This window comes from Passer montanus, unplaced genomic scaffold (assembly GCF_014805655.1).
Source record: "Passer montanus isolate IOZ18808 unplaced genomic scaffold, ASM1480565v1 scaffold37, whole genome shotgun sequence".
NCBI classification, from domain to species: domain Eukaryota; kingdom Metazoa; phylum Chordata; class Aves; order Passeriformes; family Passeridae; genus Passer; species Passer montanus.
In genome coordinates, this window is record NW_024368485.1 from 1,881,603 (window position 1) to 1,900,542 (window position 18,940).

At 41.1% G+C, this 18,940-nt stretch overlaps 1 protein-coding gene across 3 annotated transcripts in view; it reads left to right on the forward strand.

The window, feature by feature from the left end:
- The window catches only part of KIF16B (kinesin family member 16B), a 137,416-nt gene extending 128,877 nt beyond the window's left edge, over positions 1 to 8,539 (forward strand). For all 3 annotated transcript variants that reach the window (XM_039716909.1, XM_039716910.1, XM_039716911.1), the window contains one exon: positions 7,262 to 8,539. In XM_039716909.1, the coding sequence (XP_039572843.1) occupies positions 7,262 to 7,420 (159 nt within the window). In that variant the 3' untranslated portion in view covers positions 7,421 to 8,539. The remainder of the gene's footprint in view (positions 1 to 7,261) is intronic.
- Positions 8,540 to 18,940: the final 10,401 nt, after the last annotated feature.

Sequence of the window (18,940 nt, forward strand, 5' to 3'; positions counted from 1 at the left end):
TATATACAAATACAACTTCAGTGATCACTGACCATCCCCCAGATATGGGCAGAGTTAATTTGGTCCATGACTGATGTGACTGGACAATTGTCCATGGTAATTAAAATATGCAGTGGCAGTGACATTCAGCAACCAGTGGTACATTCCAACCTTACAGGCTGTTCTCACCCCTAGTCAAATCCCCCTGAGGTGCACAACATGCTTCCCCATCCCTCTGCTTAACCCACCAAGTGTAACCAGGTCTTTGAGCAAAAACAATCCCACGGACAGGCTTGCCTTTGCTCAAGGCAGAATGAATCCAAATATTCTTTCCTAACTTATCTCTCACATGCAAAACAGGGACTATATCTCTGCCTGCTGTACCCAGGGGTTTGGATTGGGCAGGGCCAGCTCGGTTAGTGGAATCTCTGGTGTTACTAGCCTTTTGCTAGTGGTGATGCAATTCCTCCCAGTTAAAGCCCCTTCTAAATCCTCCCCCCTTAGATGTAAACTGAACTAGTTTATGAAAAATATGTCCCAAAGAGTTGTTTCTTGGCCTTGTTTTCTAAGAAGAACCAAGACAGGATAGAGGCTTTGGAATGTGTTTTGTCTTTCTGCCTATTAGGGCAGGGAAGACTACTGGGAAAACTAGCTGTGAATGCAATAATAGGCTGCAAAGCTACAAATAAATGTGTAAAAGTACAGAGAATATATAAAAGAAAAAAGGCAAAAAATTAGCCAGCATCAATGTGACTATTGCAATTGTGATTTGCCATTTTCAGACATGTTCTGTCTTTATTCTCCTAAAAAGTGCATACACAAATTGTCTGCAACTTGAGCAAGGTCTCTGGCACCAGGGACAGTCACACTCTGGAGGCAGTTGTCAAATTTGGCTCCTCAAGGAACCTTTGCAGAGCTTTGACAGTGTCTAATTTTGCAGGGTTTTTTACAAGGAGAGCCCAGCTGTCTGGGTCTTTCAGCAGAACATAATGGGCCAGGTGATCCCGTCATAATTACTGACATTTCCTCTCCCAAGTTTTTCCACAGAAATGAGATCCTTCAGGCACCAGGTAGTCTCCCAGGCAGTAAGTCTTTTCCCCATTGCTCTGAAATCACAACCACACAGAATGACCTGAGGATATGTGCTGGAGATAAATGTGTTCGGATCCACAGGTGACATTAGATACTTCCTGAGGGGCCTGAAATATCACTTGTGATATTGAATATCACATGCTGTTCTGCTCGCCTACTTTACTCAAATCTGCTTTATAATATCTTGAAATATATGTCAAGGTGTTGAGGAAAAGAATTGAAGCTTCATGTTTTCTTTATTAGAAAAAGAAAAAGCCCACAAAAGACCAAAGTGTTTCTGAGCAAGTTATATCTGGTGAGTGGAGAATTGATCTGAATCTGGAATTGGTGGAGGTGAAGGTATTAGCTGTAATCTGTTATGGTCCCCCATAATTTCGGATTGCTGTCTCCAAAGCAATGGTACCTCATATTCTATATGAGCTTGAATGTGCCTAGGCAGGTAACGTTGGCATATGTCACATAAAAAAAACCTGCTCCCTTGGAGCTCAGTTTGTAAATTAATTTTCTATGTTGTGGCTAGTGGCTGTCCTTGTATCTGACCCAGATAATCCAGTCCTGGTTGGTGATTGAGATGCAGTGCATGTACTGGATGAAGCAGAGCTGCCTTAGCTTGCAGCCCTTTTCCTATGAGTTCCCATCTTCTACATTCCAATCCTAACTTACCTCCCTATACAGTGTCTTAATTCTTCTTTGCCAGTAAAAAAAACACCCAAAAAAGGGAAGTAAAACCCCACAAGGAAGAAGCAGATCCAATGAAAAGTTTGAGTCTGATTTTTCCTGGAAACTTGTATATTTTCTTACCACTTTCTGTATAAAACATGTCCCTAGACAGGGCCTTTCTCCAACCTGAAGTCTCTATGGGACACCACCACTTATCAGTGCCATTTCAGCCCATCTTTATTTTTGGCAGTAGGATGTAGTTAGACACAACAGCTGGCTTTTCTGCAGTATTTGGTATTTTGAAAAACCACCTTGGAAGTATTTTTTTTTCTTTTCAACACATCAGTGGAAATGTCCAAAATAGAGAAAATGGGTTAATTTGGAGAAGGATCTCCAAATGTTGATTTTCCTTTGCATATGCCCAACAATTTATTTTTAGGAGACAAAGGCAGGAGGACATGCCCTCTCTTTTCTGCATTCCAGCAGGCTCCCTTTGCCTTGTCTTTTAAACAGATCCTTGTTTTTGTGATCACAGATTGGAAGCAAATCATGTGCCTGTCTGCTTGCTTTGGGGTAAAGTCTTTCTTGGGAAGTGCTGACTGTGCAAATACCTAATTACAACATAATGTGTTCTTTTAGGCTGAGGGAATGTGCTTCAATCTGTCTGGCTTTAGGGGTTTTTTGGTAATCAGATTTGTATCCTATAGAAAGAGCTGTGATACCTGTGTATGCTTTGCCCTATGGATAATTCAAATCAAGATCTGATTTAAAGCCTGCAGCACTTAACATTAGTCAACAGAATAATTATGTGATTGGTGCAGGGGGAAACTAGAATCTATATTAAAGGAGAGAGGAGCCTGTGTTAGAAATAAGATGAGCAATCCTGCTTCTGTCACCAGTGATCTTCTGTGACCTTGTGGTAAAGCTTTTACTGCCTGATTGACATGTAGGTCTTGAAAGGGTGGTATTGTTTCACAGAAAAGGAGCTGTTGTCTAAAAGGATCCCCAAATCCTTGTAAGATTTATCTTATTAAACTTTCTGGTGCTTTCAGCTCTGGCATATTGTATGGCAGGTAGTATTTCTAATGCCAGTTTTAAAATGTATCTTCCAAAGTATTTTAAGCACTGACTTTTTTTTTTTAGGAAATTTCTAGAAATAGCAGTATGAAAGCAAAAGCTTGAATGTTTTTACTTTCTTAAAGTACCAGAGTTGATGAGTTTTTAAACACACCAAATTTTAATGAAAAAATCCAATTCTTGCTAAGCTCTGCTATTGGTCTCTGAGGCTATCACTGTTAGTAATGGATTAGGAGAACAATGTCACTGAACTGAATTCCTCTTTAATGTGCCACAATTGAAAGGATGATAAGAAGACTTTCACATTTCAGAAAGCTTTTTGATTATAGTAACTTTAATAACTTTAAATTAAGTTATGGCTTTACATTAAAATGTATAAAATTATGAAGTCCCTACATCACAAAGTAGTGCCAAAATGATTAGAATGACTTTGTTGTGCTGATGAATTGAGCACAAGATGAGCACTGGCCTATTGCTAAAAAGGTGAACCCTATTAAAATGATTTTTAATAAGCTTTTTAAATGCTTTCCATTTTGTGATTCACATAATTAAAAGGGAGGGAAAACTACTCAGACTGGGTAAAGAAAGAAAAGCCTTTGGGCTTTATACCATTTTCTCCATTTTAGTTTCATTTGCAGAGTTAAAACTTGCAGGTACAGCTGTCATAAATTTGAAGTTAGAGGGCTTGAAGGTTGTATTGCCTTCAGAGAGGGCAAACACCTTTTCTTTTCCTAGTTTGGATGAGTTTTTAACCTGGCTTTCTGTCCTTGTTTTGTACATGCAGAGTATTTCTGTTCTCTAAGCTGGTGTTCCTGAGAGTGAGTGTTTAGCCAGAACAACCAACATGATCAATGTATGAGTTGCCCATTTTTACATCTCTGTTACAGTGCCAGGGTCCTGTGCCCTCACACCAAGCTGTTTACAAATGTATCATTAGGATATTTTCCAGCAAACCAGCAGCATAGCAGGTTAAATGCCATTAGTGAAATGAAAACTCCAAAGTGCATTTAGAAGAACACTGATTACCAGACTAAATAATCCAGAACAAATGGCCAGAGTCTAACAAACAAAAATGAGTAATAAAACCAAGCATGTTGGAATATTTTGGCAGTTAACTAGTTTTTTCTTTCCCAGATAATCATACAAACCTAGTAGCTATTACACAGTGATTTGCATGTCAGGGACAATGCTGCCATCACTAAGAAATCACATCATTAATATGTATAAAATTTGGACCTGTGAAGGTATCCTGAGCTTGCCAGTCTCTGCTAAGAAATTTTTTTTCAAGGACACATCAAAAGAGTTCTGTAAATAGACAAAAATTGTATTTGCTGCTGGAAATGGACTTTAATACAAAAGATATGGAAGCAGCTCTCCTCCTGTCCACTGAGTGCTGGCAGAGGAGATCCTTTCATCCAGCCTTGCTCCTACTCTAGCTGCTTGCAGTGGCCTCCTGGGCTGCAGCAAAATCCATGCTGAGTCTCTTCTGGATCTTTAAGGAACTCTTCATCATTTCTGGCCCTTGGTGTTGATGTGCTCCTGCCCCTCTCCCAACTTGCTGTGACTCTCATCCTCTCCTTCTCATATCTGAGTTTGGGAAGCATCTTTCCATACCTTGCAAGGATCACTCTTTTTTTTCCTGTCACTTTCTTCCACTTTGCTGTCCATTGCAGCCCACAGGACAGAACAGGCTTCCCCTGCAGTGCCCTGCCACAACTCTTTGATCACTGCTTGTGATGTGAGCACTTGTGCCATCAGTCACTGTTTCCTCACTACAGGGGAACACTCCCAGCCAGCATCTTTGGGCAGAGCAGCCTGTGTTTCAATGAGGCAACAGCTTCTATGTGTCAAGGGCACAGCAGCTCTGGGCTATATTAACATACCAGCATTGCAAATAGGGTAAATGCAGATCTGGGTTTTATAATATGGCTAATTTGTTCAGAGGTGGTTGTTGAAGAGCACATAATGTCAAGCCATATGGCAGGAAACCTTCATACAAAATTAATTCCATCATTATCTGTTAGTATCTGCTTGCTGCCTTTTTCCCAAGGATCTCTTTTGTGTTCAGAGAATCTGTGATTTTCACTCAACTCTGGAGCACAGATGTGGAAGAGAAGTGTACCTGCTGTTTCTTGTGTGTCACATAAGCGTATGCTTAGAGCAGAGGGATTTTTTACTTTGCCATTAGAGCTATCATGCCAAAACAATGAGTAATGGCTTTAAAGAAAAGGCATGACAGTCAATTATCTGGCCATACATACCAAGGTGAATGCAGTAGGTCTTTTGATGTGTCCAGTGAGATATTTTGGTACCTTTGAGCCTTTGGTAGTCATAAACTAGAATTATTGCAGTAACTTTTCAGCACAGTGCTAAAATGCTAACAGAATGCTGTGTTTTACATTTAATTTTCTACCATATTCATCCTTCAGGAATTACTGGTTTGGGACATTTTGTAAAGAGCCTTCCTTTGAGAACTAATTACGAAAAATGTTTCTCTGTTTTTCACTTTAAATTACCTCTTAGTCTATTGCAGTTCATCTTGAAGGCATTTTTGTAATAAATTTTTTTCATGAACATGAATGCAACCTGTGGAAGATCTGAATGAAATAGAAAGTTTCACCATTTCTGCCAAGAGAATAGTTTTTGTCTCAGCTGCTTTTTTGTTTGCTTTGTGTTGTTTGCTTTTTTTAATGTTTGTTCTTCTTCTTTCTGTAATATTGAAACAGCTGGTTTCTTAAAAAGTTAGCAGATTGTTATAGTTTGGAGGAATTATTCTTGAGAAATGAGTGAATAATTAGGACAGTTTTTTCAACAAGCCACTTCCATGACCCCAGAGCTGCTGCATTCAAATAACTAAATGTTGTGTTCTTCAGAGGAGAATGTGCTTCTCTGGCTTGCAAATATATTTCCCATGGAATCCAAGACCAGTGAATGATTTGAAAGTTATCTCTTTCTGTGGTCAGTCTGTAGTACAGAAAAGGAGTTTATCCCTGTGCTCCAGATGAGATTTCCCTTGCAGGTGTTTGGGTGACACTGGGTGCATTTGTAGTATCTATCTGATCAAACCTTTTGCCTAGTGTTTTGTTCAAAAGTTCAAAGGTTATAAATATAAGTTATTAAGTCACACATACCTGGAAAGTTGCATCCAAATGAGCCCACATATAATGGAAGCTTTTTCAGGTTTGTGAAAACTAACTGTTAATGTTACCAGTTTCTCTAGGTACAAATATGACTGCAATTTGCAAGTCGTTAAAGTGGTTGGTGAATATTAACTTATGGGAAGGAAAGGAAGTGTCCCCCATGTGCTTCTCATTAGTAAGACCCTAAAAAAAAAAAAAGAAAAGAAAAAACCCCAAAACAAAACAAAACCCCCCCAAAAAAACCAGAAAGGAAATTTTGAGGGCAACTCAATGAAAAGATACTGGTTCTGACGTAATATGGAATTCGCAAATCTTTCTGCAGATAGCCATCATCAAACCCCAATGAATGCAAGGATTGTGGAAGCTTTATGAGGGAAAGATTTTTAAAGTCTTTTTGTGTCCATTTGTGGTGAATATCCTGCAGCATGGATCTGAGGTTTGCACCTGCTGTGTTTGCTAATGCTAGACAATAGTATTAGCATGTCATGATTACCTGACTGCAGAATAAACTAGAAAGCATCATGCAACCACAGAATAAAAGAGTTGCCAAACTGGGCATAAGAAGGAAGTGAAAAAAAAAAGTGAAGACTTTCTACTTTTCCTGAGCTTAATACAGACATTTCAGTAGACTTTTTTATAAATGCTGATGGTTATTGAAAGGACTGTTCCACATCCCGAAAAAAAAACCCGAAAACAAAAAACAGAAAGGAAATAGGAAATTTTGAGGGTAACTCAATGAAAATATACTGGTTCTGACATAATATGGAATTTGCAAATCTTTCTGCAGATAGCCATCATCAAACCCCAATGAATGCAAGGATTGTGGAAGCTTTATGAGGGAAAGATTTTTAAAGTCTTTTTGTGTCCATTTGTGGTGAATATCCTGCAGCATGGATCTGAGGTTTGCACCTGCTGTGTTTGCTAATGCTAGACAATAGTATTAGCATGTCATGATTACCTGACTGCAGAATAAACTAGAAAGCATCATGCAACCACAGAATAAAAGAGTTGCCAAACTGGGCATAAGAAGGAAGTGAAAAAAAAAAGTGAAGACTTTCTACTTTTCCTGAGCTTAATACAGACATTTCAGTAGACTTTTTTATAAATGCTGGAAAACACTTCTTTTCTGCTTTTCCTGAGCTTAATACAGACATTTCAGTAGACTTTTTTATAAATGCTGATGGTTATTGAAAGGACTGTTCACATCCCATGGAAATATTTTTGGGGTTTTTTGGTGTTCATTTAATTTTTCAAAGTGGTTGTAATAAATTTGATCAAGTAAATCTTATGACATTTTATATTTCATTCCACAGAAATACCTCAGGAGCTTTTTCTCTGCAATGCTGAAATCTCCATCATCTCCACTGAACATTGATAAAGTGGGGCTAACGTTGTCAAAATACACCATCTGTGAATTCTCACCCTTCTTTAGGAAAGGCGTTTTTGACTACAGCAGCCATGGGACCAGCTGAGTTTTGGGCCAGGATCTTTATGCTGGAGGAGTATAGTTGGAGTGGTGCCTTCACTTTTGTGCAAGAGGAATGAGGGAAAGAAAAAAATCCATGTGTCTCCTCCATATCTGGAAAGGTGCATCCAAACAGAACCAGTTTGGGACAGCCACGCCCCCACACTCCCCTGTGTCCTTCACCAGCTCCCAAGTCAGTGCCTGCATTCTCCTGGCATGGAGCATACAGACATTTCTGTGTAAGTTGGTCTGTTACTACTGTACAGAGATTCTGATTCTTGTAATGAGTCTGGATCCCCTTCTTGGCAGCAGTGCTTCCTTCCCATTTGCTCAGATAATTTGTTCTGGCTGTTTGAGAGCATCTCATGTTTACCATGGCAGCGTGTCATGCTGACAGAGGGTTTCCGAGTGGCCTTTTGGTTTCTGTCCAAGCTGTTCCTCAAAGAACACTTCCTCTTTTGTTTCTTTACAGTATAGTGTCATGTTTAAGATAATGGTCATACTCCACTGTTGTTTCATTTTCTTTCCCTTCTAGATACACTGAGTATTGACTGTATAATTGTATAGTTTTTCTCAGAAGAATTAAAGGGCCTGGGTAACTTGAATGCTTACAGAAATATATGCAGCAGGAAGAATATAATTTGAACCCTGTCAGAGTCCTCCATACTTAGTTGTTTGGAGGCTGAACAAATCATTCACCATTATTAAAAAAGCAAAGGAAGCAATAGTTACCAAATAACATGGTCAGCATCTTTTCAGATTTTGTAATCATTCAGACTGGAAATGGAAACTCTGCACTGTACAGAGCTCATAGCTATGCATAAAGCTGATGCAAAGTGCTATATATTGTTTTTTAAATAGCTTCTTCACAATAGTTGTAAAACTTGAGGTTTATTTGCATCAGTTAAAATTTACAGGATTTAAATAATAGTACTTTAAAATGACTCAGGATTTATTCAGACTTGCACATATATATACAGGTAGAACTAATTTTATATTGCTGCAGATTCAAAACTATGTATACACTGTGACTGGACTTGAGTATGTGTACATGTTAATGTATAATTGGTTGTATAAAAATCAGAATTGAATTACTTCCAGTTATTAAAATGCATAATGAAAGGTATGTTTTGTGTGCCATTTGTTCAGAGTGTGAAGCATTTTTCTGAGTTGACATCACTGACCACTGGTAGGTTGTGATAATCAAACTATTTCATGTCATTGAAAATTATTATTAAAACCTAAAGTAACAACACTGATGGCATTTTTATTTCATGACCTAAATTATAGGAACAGCAGTGTTTTACATTTAGTATGATACATGGATGGTCCTGAGGGAACTGGCCAAGGAAGCGTCTGAGGCACTATTCAGCCTATTCAAGAAGTGATGGCACTCTGGGGAAGCTCCCCTGACTGGAGAAGGGGCAACATAACCCTCACTTTTAAAAAGGGAAAAGAGGAAGACCCAAGGAACCACAGGCCAGTCAGTCTTACCTCAGTGCCTGGCAAGATTATGGAGCAGGTCCTTTTGGAAACTGTGCTAAGGCTCATGATAAATAATGTGGTAATTGGTGACTGCCAATATGCCTTCACTAAAGACAAGTCATGCCTGACAAATTCGGTGGCCTGGGGAAAAAAAAAACCCCTTCCTATACCTACAGGGAGCCTGCAGGAAGGCTGCAGAGAGACAAGGGCATGCAGGAATAGTGGGAATGGCCTTAAGCTGCTTTTATTAGATATTGGGAATAAATTCTTGACTATAAGGGTGATGAGGCACAGGCAGAAGTTGCACAGGGAAGCTGTGGGCAGCCCCTTCACTGGAGGTGTTCAAGGCCAGGCTGGATGGGGTTGTGAGAAACCTCATGAGAAACACCAGGAGGGTGTTGCTGCCTATGGCAGGGGCATTGGAACCAGAGGACTTTTAAGGTCCTTTCCAAACCAGGCCCCTCTATGATTCCATGTTGATGTATAAAGATAACTGGGTTCCATTACTAAGCATAGCCTCCCACAATAAGCATCTTTAATTAAAATTTTAAAAGAAAAAGAAAAAAAATAGAATGGATGAGTTAAATTTTGAGAGTATTTTTATAATTTTAATTCTTTTAAGGGAAAACAAAAGTTAGAGTAAAATTTCTAGGCCCTATTATTAGCAGGGTAGGATTTATTGCCTTTGAGTATGTCTGACTTTATCTGACTCTAACTGACTTAGGTATCTTAATACCTTTGATTGGGAAGCTAAGCACCCAATCAAACTTGTTGATTCCCACACTTTTTTTTTAAACTGGGTCCTGGACATTCCTGGACTCCTTCATGCACTGGAGCATTAACTGCCTGTGTTGATCCCTGACAGGGACCCGATCTCATGATCCCTTCTCTGCCCAGTGCCTGTTTTACCCCTCTCCAGGCTCTCCCAGGACCCTCTGTGCACATTTCATCCTCTTGACCACAAAGCTGTGTCTTCCCTTCCTTCTTCACTCTGCCATTTGGCTTTGCTTGTGCTTCCCAGATAGAAGGTGGAGGTTGGATGCTTGCTGGGTCCCTGTGGTGAGCTGAGTAACTGGAGTTTGGTGTTGCAGCAGGTTAATGGAAGACTGGTAAGTGCATGTGGTTGTCTTGCTCTGATGCCTATATGAGTGCTTCAGAGGCAGAAATTAGGGATGATAAATAAATTACTCTGAATCTCACTTCAAAGCCAGTGACTGTTCTGCTTCTCCTTCTCCCTTGGCCTGTTCCCCTTCCTACCTCATTGCTATGAGGTATGGTAAAGAATTAATGCCTCAGAGTCTTCAGAAAAAATGATTTTGTGTAACTGCAAAGCATTATTTCCTGTGTGCTGCTTCTATGAAAGGACCTAGCAGGCCAGAAAACAGTAAACTGCTTTATCTGCTCACTGATAAACCCATTTCCTGCAGTTGTCTTTACTAAAAAACTACCAGTGTGCCAAGCATTGCACCAGATGGTGAATGCTGGTTATGAAAAGGCAAAAGCAAACAGGACTCCTAGAGGTATTTTGTGTCACTTTGGATTTGGAGGACCTGTTTAAGAAAAACTCAATGTGATAAAGAGTTAAGTGAAAAATTTGAGTATTATTTTTTTTTCCACCTGATTTTAAAAGAAGACTTGTACTGGATTCCTGCCAACAGTACAAATTGATTCAGGACCAGATGCTCCATTGGTGTAAACTTGCCTATAAAAAGGTTAATTTATGTTGTCTGGTTTATCTGACCTGCACTGTTAAATGTGTACACTGCAAATAACAAAGGTCTCTTAATCACTCTGTTTACAATGTCATCAAGTTAAAAGCTACAGAGTTGTGAATGTAAGCATGAGATTAGGACCACAACTCCCAGCTACCAGTTTTTCCCACCTTCGTACCTATCTTTTTCAGTGGTGTCCAGAGTTGAATCAATGATGGCAAGCTCAGGCTAGGCTAGGAGGCATCTTTGAATAATTACATCAGTAAAAAATATGATGGCTGTTGATAACCTATAGTCTTTAAACTCAGACTTCATGAGAAGTTGTCAATAGAAGCTGAAATGCATATAGCTAGCCATTTTAAAGATGTTCCAATTGCATTTCTCTGTAGATATCCTCAAGCTCTAGAATTGTCCATTAATTTTATTTTCAACAGACTGACGCTTTCAACAGCATTGTGAAAGTTATTTTCAGGCCTGGTATGGGTGGTGGTTTTTTTCCAAGTGCCTAAGTAATTGAGAAATGTCCTTAAGTGAAACCTAACTTATGTATCAGTCCTATATATATTTCAGGCAAAGTGTGTGTTTAAGTACTTTACTGTAATGGGGCTATCACACTTACCCGTGCAGCTGAAATCATGCCTCCATTAAAGTCACCAAACCACTTGGCTCATCAGCAGCTTGTCATCAATAGGATTGCACCAAAAAAAGGCTAAAAAGCACACTGGAGATAGTGCTTGGCTTTTTTTTTTTTTCTTTTTTTTCTTCTGCATAACATGATTAAATGCAAAAAAACATTGAGGAAAGCCTTGTTGTGGTCTTGACCCTGCTCTCCTATAACTGGAAGTGCTTTTCCTTGAATATGCTGCGCTCACGGGCAAGAGGTGGAGCAGCCCTCAAAGCCCTGCTGATAAATGACTCCTGGAAATCTCCTCCCTCCTGTAGGTGGGAATAAGAAATGGGTTTGTATTAGACTGTGATAAAGCTTGAAATTTTATATGGTCCCAGCTTACCAAAGCCCCAAAATTGGAAAAAAATTATTTTTAACTTAGAAGTTTTTAACTTACAAGAGAAAGCAAATCCTTTATTATATGACAAATGGTAGCTATCATCTTCTGATAACTTGTTCTGATCTCCTGTTTTTCTGTTTCCTTAAAGGCATAGATCAGAGATCATCAACTGAAACCAAATGTTAGTTGTGTTCTGCAAAAATTGGTGTCCTTGATTTTTGATACTGGGAATTACAACAGAAATCAGATTCTCAAAAATGAGGAGGTGAAAATAGTTACTGGTGTTGTCGTTGTTCTTCCTGGGAATCAGTGTGTTTTCAGGACTTCTGCATTGTGGTTGGATTTTTTTACCAAATGTGAATATCTTGGAGATGTATGGGTTGCAAATTACTCCTCAGGTGAAAACAGTTACCGGCGTTGTCGTTGTTCTCCCTGGGAAATCAGTGTGTTTTCAGGACTTCTGCATTGTGGTTGGATTTTTTTACCAAATGTGAATATCTTGGAGATGTATGGGTTGCAAATTACTCCTTTCCCTGGTGCAGAGTAGCATGCTGATAATAGGTGCAAAATGAATCTACTGATAATGAGAGCTTCAAGAATTGTTCTATGGAAACTAATGATGTGTGTATCAAATCACCTGTTTTTCTCACTGTGTTCAACAAGAGAGAAGGCAATGCTCTACTGCTGAAAAAAACAAGCCATGGCACATTTTCATCCATAACCACCTCCAATTCTCATTATTTTAGCAGCTGAGCAACAGGAGAGGAGTGCTGGACAATGCAGAGGCAGCAGAGACCTCTGAAATATTAGCATAAGAGAATGTGGACAATTAAATACATATCTCAGTCTGTCCTGTGTTCAGGTCTGTCCTGTTCTGAGCTTGGGCGTGTTCATTAATGCAGTGTGGATAAAAGAACATGCCAGTTCTGGGATGCAAGTGCTTCCAGGAGGTACAGCAGACACCCTCTGGGCTCCAGCACAGCAAGGTTGCTGAGCAATGTGTAAAATCAGAACCTTGGACGAGCTTCCAAGCTGCCTGAGCCTATTGATTCTGGCACCTGCTTGCACAAGCAGGTGCTCAGGTTTATGTGCTCAGATGAAGTTACCTCTTAACATCTTAATTATATGCCAGACTCTGGCTGTGTCTATTGTGTGAGTAGTTCTCGGTGTTGGTAGGAAAGGCAATGGAGAATGGAAGTACACAAAAAAAGTTGGTTGCAAGAAAATAAAAAAAAACCAACCCCAGACCAAACAAAACCAAAACCAAGTGATTGTTCAAAAAACAAAGGTATCACAAACTTCTTAATCTGTGGTAACTGAACATTTGCGTAATGTTATTTACTGAATGGACACAGAATTGCTCAAATTTGTCAAGTCTATCAGCAAATTGAGAGCGTCTCTCAGCACAGCTCATTTCATATGCAAGGCGATTTCACTACCCCTGTTCTTTTGTAGTGGTGGGACAGGGTTTTAGGGGACTGGGACTCTGCTGGGTGTGTTGGCAACATGTATTTCATACTGTGTGAATTAAATCAAGGGTGGAATTTAAGAGTCATACTGAGTAATCTGGCCTTTAAAAAGCATGATGAGATTTTACAAGGCAAATTTTGGCCTGTTCATTAGCACTCATCTGGGATCCTGCACACTGCAGGACAAAAGCCACATCACAATTTTTGCTATACCATTTTGAAGACTGTTGAATTACCTTTGACAAGGCTGCTAAATGAGATTGCCTTGATGATACTCTAGAAAATCAGCAACAACAGGACTTTCTTGGGTCAAGTGATTTATTATCCAGGCATGAGGGCTTGGGCTTTGGTTTTTAAGGCTGAGAGAGCTCTCTGCTAGAAGTTTCTTGGTAAGTATTTGTCCTGGTTTAATGGACCAGGTGTCCGCCAGGGAAGGTGGGAAGCTCCCTTGGAATGGAAAATGTGATCCCCTTCCCTCCAGGTTATTATAACTTTGAAATTACGGGGCTTTCAGGCAAAGATATGTGAAAGGAATAAGAAGTAGCAGCAGAAAAAAGCCAGCGGGGCTGGGCAGTGACAGCCAGGCTCTTGCAAGCAGCCAGGAGATGCTCCCTCTGGAGGGGTTGGGATACAGGGTTCTCCCCTGAGGCACTCAAAGAGATGGTGAGGGTCCTTCCCAGTGAGGTCCTGTGCTGAAAAGGTCCTGGTTCAATGGCCACTCTGAGGAGCAAAGCCTCATTCACAGTAAGAGAAGCAGTGGAGGACTGAACTGTGCAGTGGCAGTGAATTGTCCCCACATCAACAGCAGCACTGTCTCACCTCCAGTCCCAAGAGTGAGAGCTGAGCCCAACCCCTCACCCCCCTGCAAAAATCTCAGGTATCTCTGCCCTTCCCAAGAGAAACCCCCAGATGAGAGAGTACAGCCAGCTGCACCCCTTATCCCCATCTTGGCCACATCTTTTGTCTCTCTCAAGTATAAGTCCCATCTCTTAGGCAACAAATGGGAGAAAACTCTCTGAGAGGAAGAAAACAAAAAGGAAAAATCCTAACCTCCAATAGTATCTCTCTCTGGGAAGGTGCTGTTGTGGTTTAACTGGAGAGATAACTAAATAGGAGCAAACAGGAAAGTAAGTAAAGAAGAAAGAAAAAAAAGAAGATGAAAGAAAAAAGAAGTAAAGAAAGTAAGTAAACAGGAGCTCACTCACTTCCCACCCCTTGTGTTATGGTGGAGAGAATTGAGAAAAAAAAAGTAAACATTGTGGATTGAAATAGGACAGAAATGGAAGAGAGAGCAGTAATGAAAAAGTAATTTGAATACACAAATCAAGTTATGTACAGTGCAGTTTCTCACTGCTTGCTGAGTGCTGCCCAGCGAGTTCCCCAGCAGTGGCTCCCGAGCAGCTTTCCCCCAGTTTTATGCTGGAGCAGGTGATCAAAAGGAATATCCTTTTGACCAGCTGGGCTCAGCTGTCCCAGCACTTGTGTCTCTCCCAGCCTCTTCCATGGTGGTGTGGTTTGAGAAGCAGAAAAGTCCTTGCCTTAGTGTAAACACTGCTTAGCATCAGCTAATCAGTGTGTTATCAACATTTTCTCATCCTAAATCCAAAGCACAGCATTGTACCAGCCTGTAGGAAGAAAGTAGCTCTACCTCAGCCAAAACCAGGTTTACATTGAATTAAAGTAACTGATTTTTTTTTATGAGCTTTGATTTGTCTGTACTTTGGCCAATATTCACCATTCAAGCAGACACTTTTCTTCTCTTGGCAGATTCCCATTCAAAATGCAAGAAATGAGTGGTGGCAGGATGGTAGAGGCAAAAGGGGACCAAGAAACGTGATGGTGCCACTTGGGCACCCCAACAACCAAGTCTTAACACCCCTTCCCCAGGTTATCCTGCGTGATGAAACTCAGGACTCACTGCTAACTTCCCACACTTCCCACAAGTCGCAGTGCAGGAGCTGCTCTGTGGTTTCTCTGCAGGTTACAATGATGTTCCATTCCTCTGGTTCCTCTGTCAAGCCCTTTTTAAAGTAAATCACTTTTCAGTTGCATTTGTTTTGTTCATTAAATGCATGTAATTTTGATCCCTTTTCACTGCCTTGTGCAATATGTGGGGGAAAAAAGAGGAAGCTGAAGTACCCTTTTTTTTTTTTTTTTGGCATTTCCTCTCTCTTCCTCCAGCTTTATGATGTGAACACCCCTGTTTTCACCTTCACACAGAAATAAACCTTCAAGGACAATTTTATACTGGTTGGTCTCCAGGTAACCTGAAGTTGTGATTCCCTTATTATTAAACCTAAGCTTGTAACTGAAACTGAACTCTCGTCCCTTTTCAAATTAACCCCTTGGTGTAAAACGTCCATAAAATGGAAGTCACTGAAGCTGGGAACTTATTGACACACCAAGGGGTTAAATCTGCAGCTAATGCTGTAGATTTTGTTGATTTACTAACCCCATTACAAAAATGTCCAAAAAGTGATGTTGTTGGGTCTCTTAGTCAGGGACAGACTTGAGTGAAAACCAAACAAATTCACAGCTCTAAAAGGGAAAAAGAATAAAGGTCCTGTGAGTGGAAACCAGCAGAATTGTATGCCATGTTAGCAGGCCATAGACCAAATCCAACTGCTAATTATAAAAAAATATATTTTTTATCTTCCAATTCTCCAGCCTCAGTGCAGCTACAGGACGATGCTGCTAGTGGCACCAGAGGGGCCTGGAGAGGGCTGGGCAGGTTGGAATGGACTGGGCAGGATGGAGTGGGCTGGGCAGGTTGGAATGGACTGGGCAGGATGGAGAGGGCTGGGCAGGCTGGAATGGACAGGGCAGGCTGGTCTGGAATGACTGGTTGGGGCTCTTGGGTTTGGCCAGGCTCCCCTGCATGTCCCCCAGCTCAGGGCACGTCCCCTGACAGCCAGACTGGCCTTGTGACTGTGCCTGGGTGGGACCAGCTCAGGTGCAGGGTAAGGACACATCTCTGTTCCAAAGGGCCATGCCAGGACACGGGAGCAGTGAAAGGCTCCAAGGCATCCCCCTGCCCGTGCTCCCACTGTGGGAGCTGTTGACAGATGGTTTGCATGTTTGGGAAATCAAAGCCAGGGTTTCTGCAGCCACGTGGGGAACCCCAGAGAGCCCCTCCGTGCCAGCCATTAGCTCAGGTAACACAAACGAGGCCAGGAAAAGCAGGAAAACAAACTTCCCTTCTGGCTCTGTTGCCAAATGCTCCTTCACTGCGTGGCCTGGAAAGAAGAGTCCTGGCCAGATGGTGAGGAGGACCCCAAGGGTGCAGGCAGCCCTGGGACAAGTGCTGCCCACCTCTTCTCCCAGCTCTGCACTGGCATTTGCCTCTTTTCCTGCTCTGCTCCAATATGGACTGGGAACACAGCATCGTTTTCTGCCTACACAGATCACACGTTAATTTGAAAAGCAAACTCTGGATGTGATTTAGCACAAGGAGATGGAAAGTGGAGGGAATGTGGCAGTGAGTTTGGATTTGCAGAGGATGGTAAATCTTTGGGCATCCAGGTTTTTGGAGGAGCAGACTCAAAAAAGATTTATATGTGTTGTCTATTGCTCAGTGAAACACAGATTACAAGTAATTCTAGGGTCTGTAAGGCTGGTGACTGGCTGCCTTACCTTATTTTCCTCTTACTCTTGCCTGTTCTTGCTTCTACAGAAATACCTTGACGAGACATTGCAGCAGTTTTCCCAACAGATATGATAGTCCATCTCTGGAGGCTTGAGAAGATATTTGCTCAAAGAGGAGCATTTGCTGTGCCACCCATTCTGTTAAAGTACAAAATTAGGATATCAGTTATTACATCTCACTACACAAATTACCATTTATGTAATTGTAAGTCTGTCTCTACTGAGCAACCATTTTTATGGTGATGATCTCAGTATTTACATAAAAACTGCAGTACACAAGGTAAATTGTGTATTCTAACCTACAATTTTTGTCAAGAATTTACACATGCACAATAGCTTATTTTTTCTTCTTAAGCAACAGTAATCATAAGTAATGTGCAGAAACATTCATAACCACAGTCTTGCATGAAAGCTCCATTTTTCCTTCAGCAACCTGCTGTAATTACAGTGTACATCAATTCTGCCATAGGTAGATACACCAGATTTTGTTTTCCCTTTATCCTCATACAATTTTAATGACTATCCCTGCTTGGAATACAGCATTTTAAATTAAAAAATTAAAAATTTAGAAGAAGTTTGTTTCCCTGACAACAGTGACAGCAACATTTAATACCCCTCTGTGTGATTTGTAGATAAATATATACAGTTGCTGATACTGGTGAGATAACGTGCCTGGGGCTAATTGTGCCATTACAAATATTTGAAGCCTGAGCTTGATAATGTAGGTCGTGGTACTTAAATATGTATGAACTGAACTAATCTGACTTTCTTGCTGCTTGCCAGCATATTGACAGAACCTTTGGTAGTGGAGCTGTGTGATTTTCACAGAGCAGCTGGACTGTGCTGGGAACTGCTGATCTCATATTGATCAGGCATTGTGGGGTGTGTCGATGTGTTCACGGGGCCCAGGATGAGGGAAGACATGAATCTGACTCCATATTTCTTAGAAGGCTGATTTATTATATTATGATATTATATTAAAAAGTGCTATACTAAACTATAGAGAGAAAAGATGCATCAGAAGGCTGGGAAATGAATGAATAATAAAAACTCGTGACAGACAGTCTGACCCAGCTGGCTGTGATTGGTCATTAAGTAAAAACAACTCACATGAGACCAATCAAAGATTGGTAAACCATCTCCAAAGCAATCAGATGGGTGATTGTCTACATTTCTTTTCTGAGGCTTCTCAGGAGAAAATCCTGGTGAAAGGATTTTCATAAAATGCCACAGTGAGAGTGGGGCTTTGTGTTTATCTGGATTTGTGGTGGCTCAAAGGAAGAGGCTCACATGGGATCATGGGGCTCGTGAAGCAGATCCTGCTGTCTTCTCCTGGGTTCTAGTTGTGGGACACCCCAGCTCAGCACACGAGGTATGTAACAACAGAGCTTTGCCTGAGTAAGCTCTGCATAAAGGTGGCAGCCTCAATTCTGACTGACCAGTGTCCGGGACTGGTCCTGAGGGGAACTGTGTGTGTCTGGTTTTTGCTCAGAACCATGGGCAGGAGTGCCCCGTGGTTGTGTCTGTAGTCTGGGGCTCTGCAGAGCAGCCACAAAGTCATGTTGTGGTCATCCCACGATGGTCAGGCTGGTCTGGATGTAGCCAGAGAAAGGATCCCCTCAGAGCAGCTGACAAGGGCCTTCTGGATGTTTTGCATTCCACATTACTGATTTATTAAGACAGAAGAGATGAGGGAAAAAGCCAAGCTGTTTGCTATAATCATTGTGTCTTGCCCTGTGGCTGTATGAGAAATCATTTAAGCTCCCTGTATGCAAACTTGTTCTGCTCACAGTGATCCCAAACTCTCAGTTTTGTCCTATCAAGCATCAAGCTCAGCTCTAGTGAAAGAAAACCCTTTATATACCCATCAATGATCTTTTTTTTATCAAGCTCAGCTCTAGTGAAAGAAAACCCTTTATATACCCATCAATGAGCTTTTTTTTTAAGCTCAGGACTCCTGGTTTAGCCTGTAAAGAGCTTTAGCCAGGCTCAGAGGTGTTTTACCTCCCAAAGCAGATTGCAATTAGAGGTGAGGAAACCTGATTCCTTGGCTCTGCTCCTCTGGTCTCCAGGTAGAGCCTTGCTGGGGAGGAATTCCTCCAGCACTTTGGCTCAGGGCAGTCTCTCGGGCTGGTGGCAGATGAACACTTGCAACATTGCTGAGTGCTGAGTTTGGGTATGGACAGAGTGAAATGTTTAAGGTTCTCTT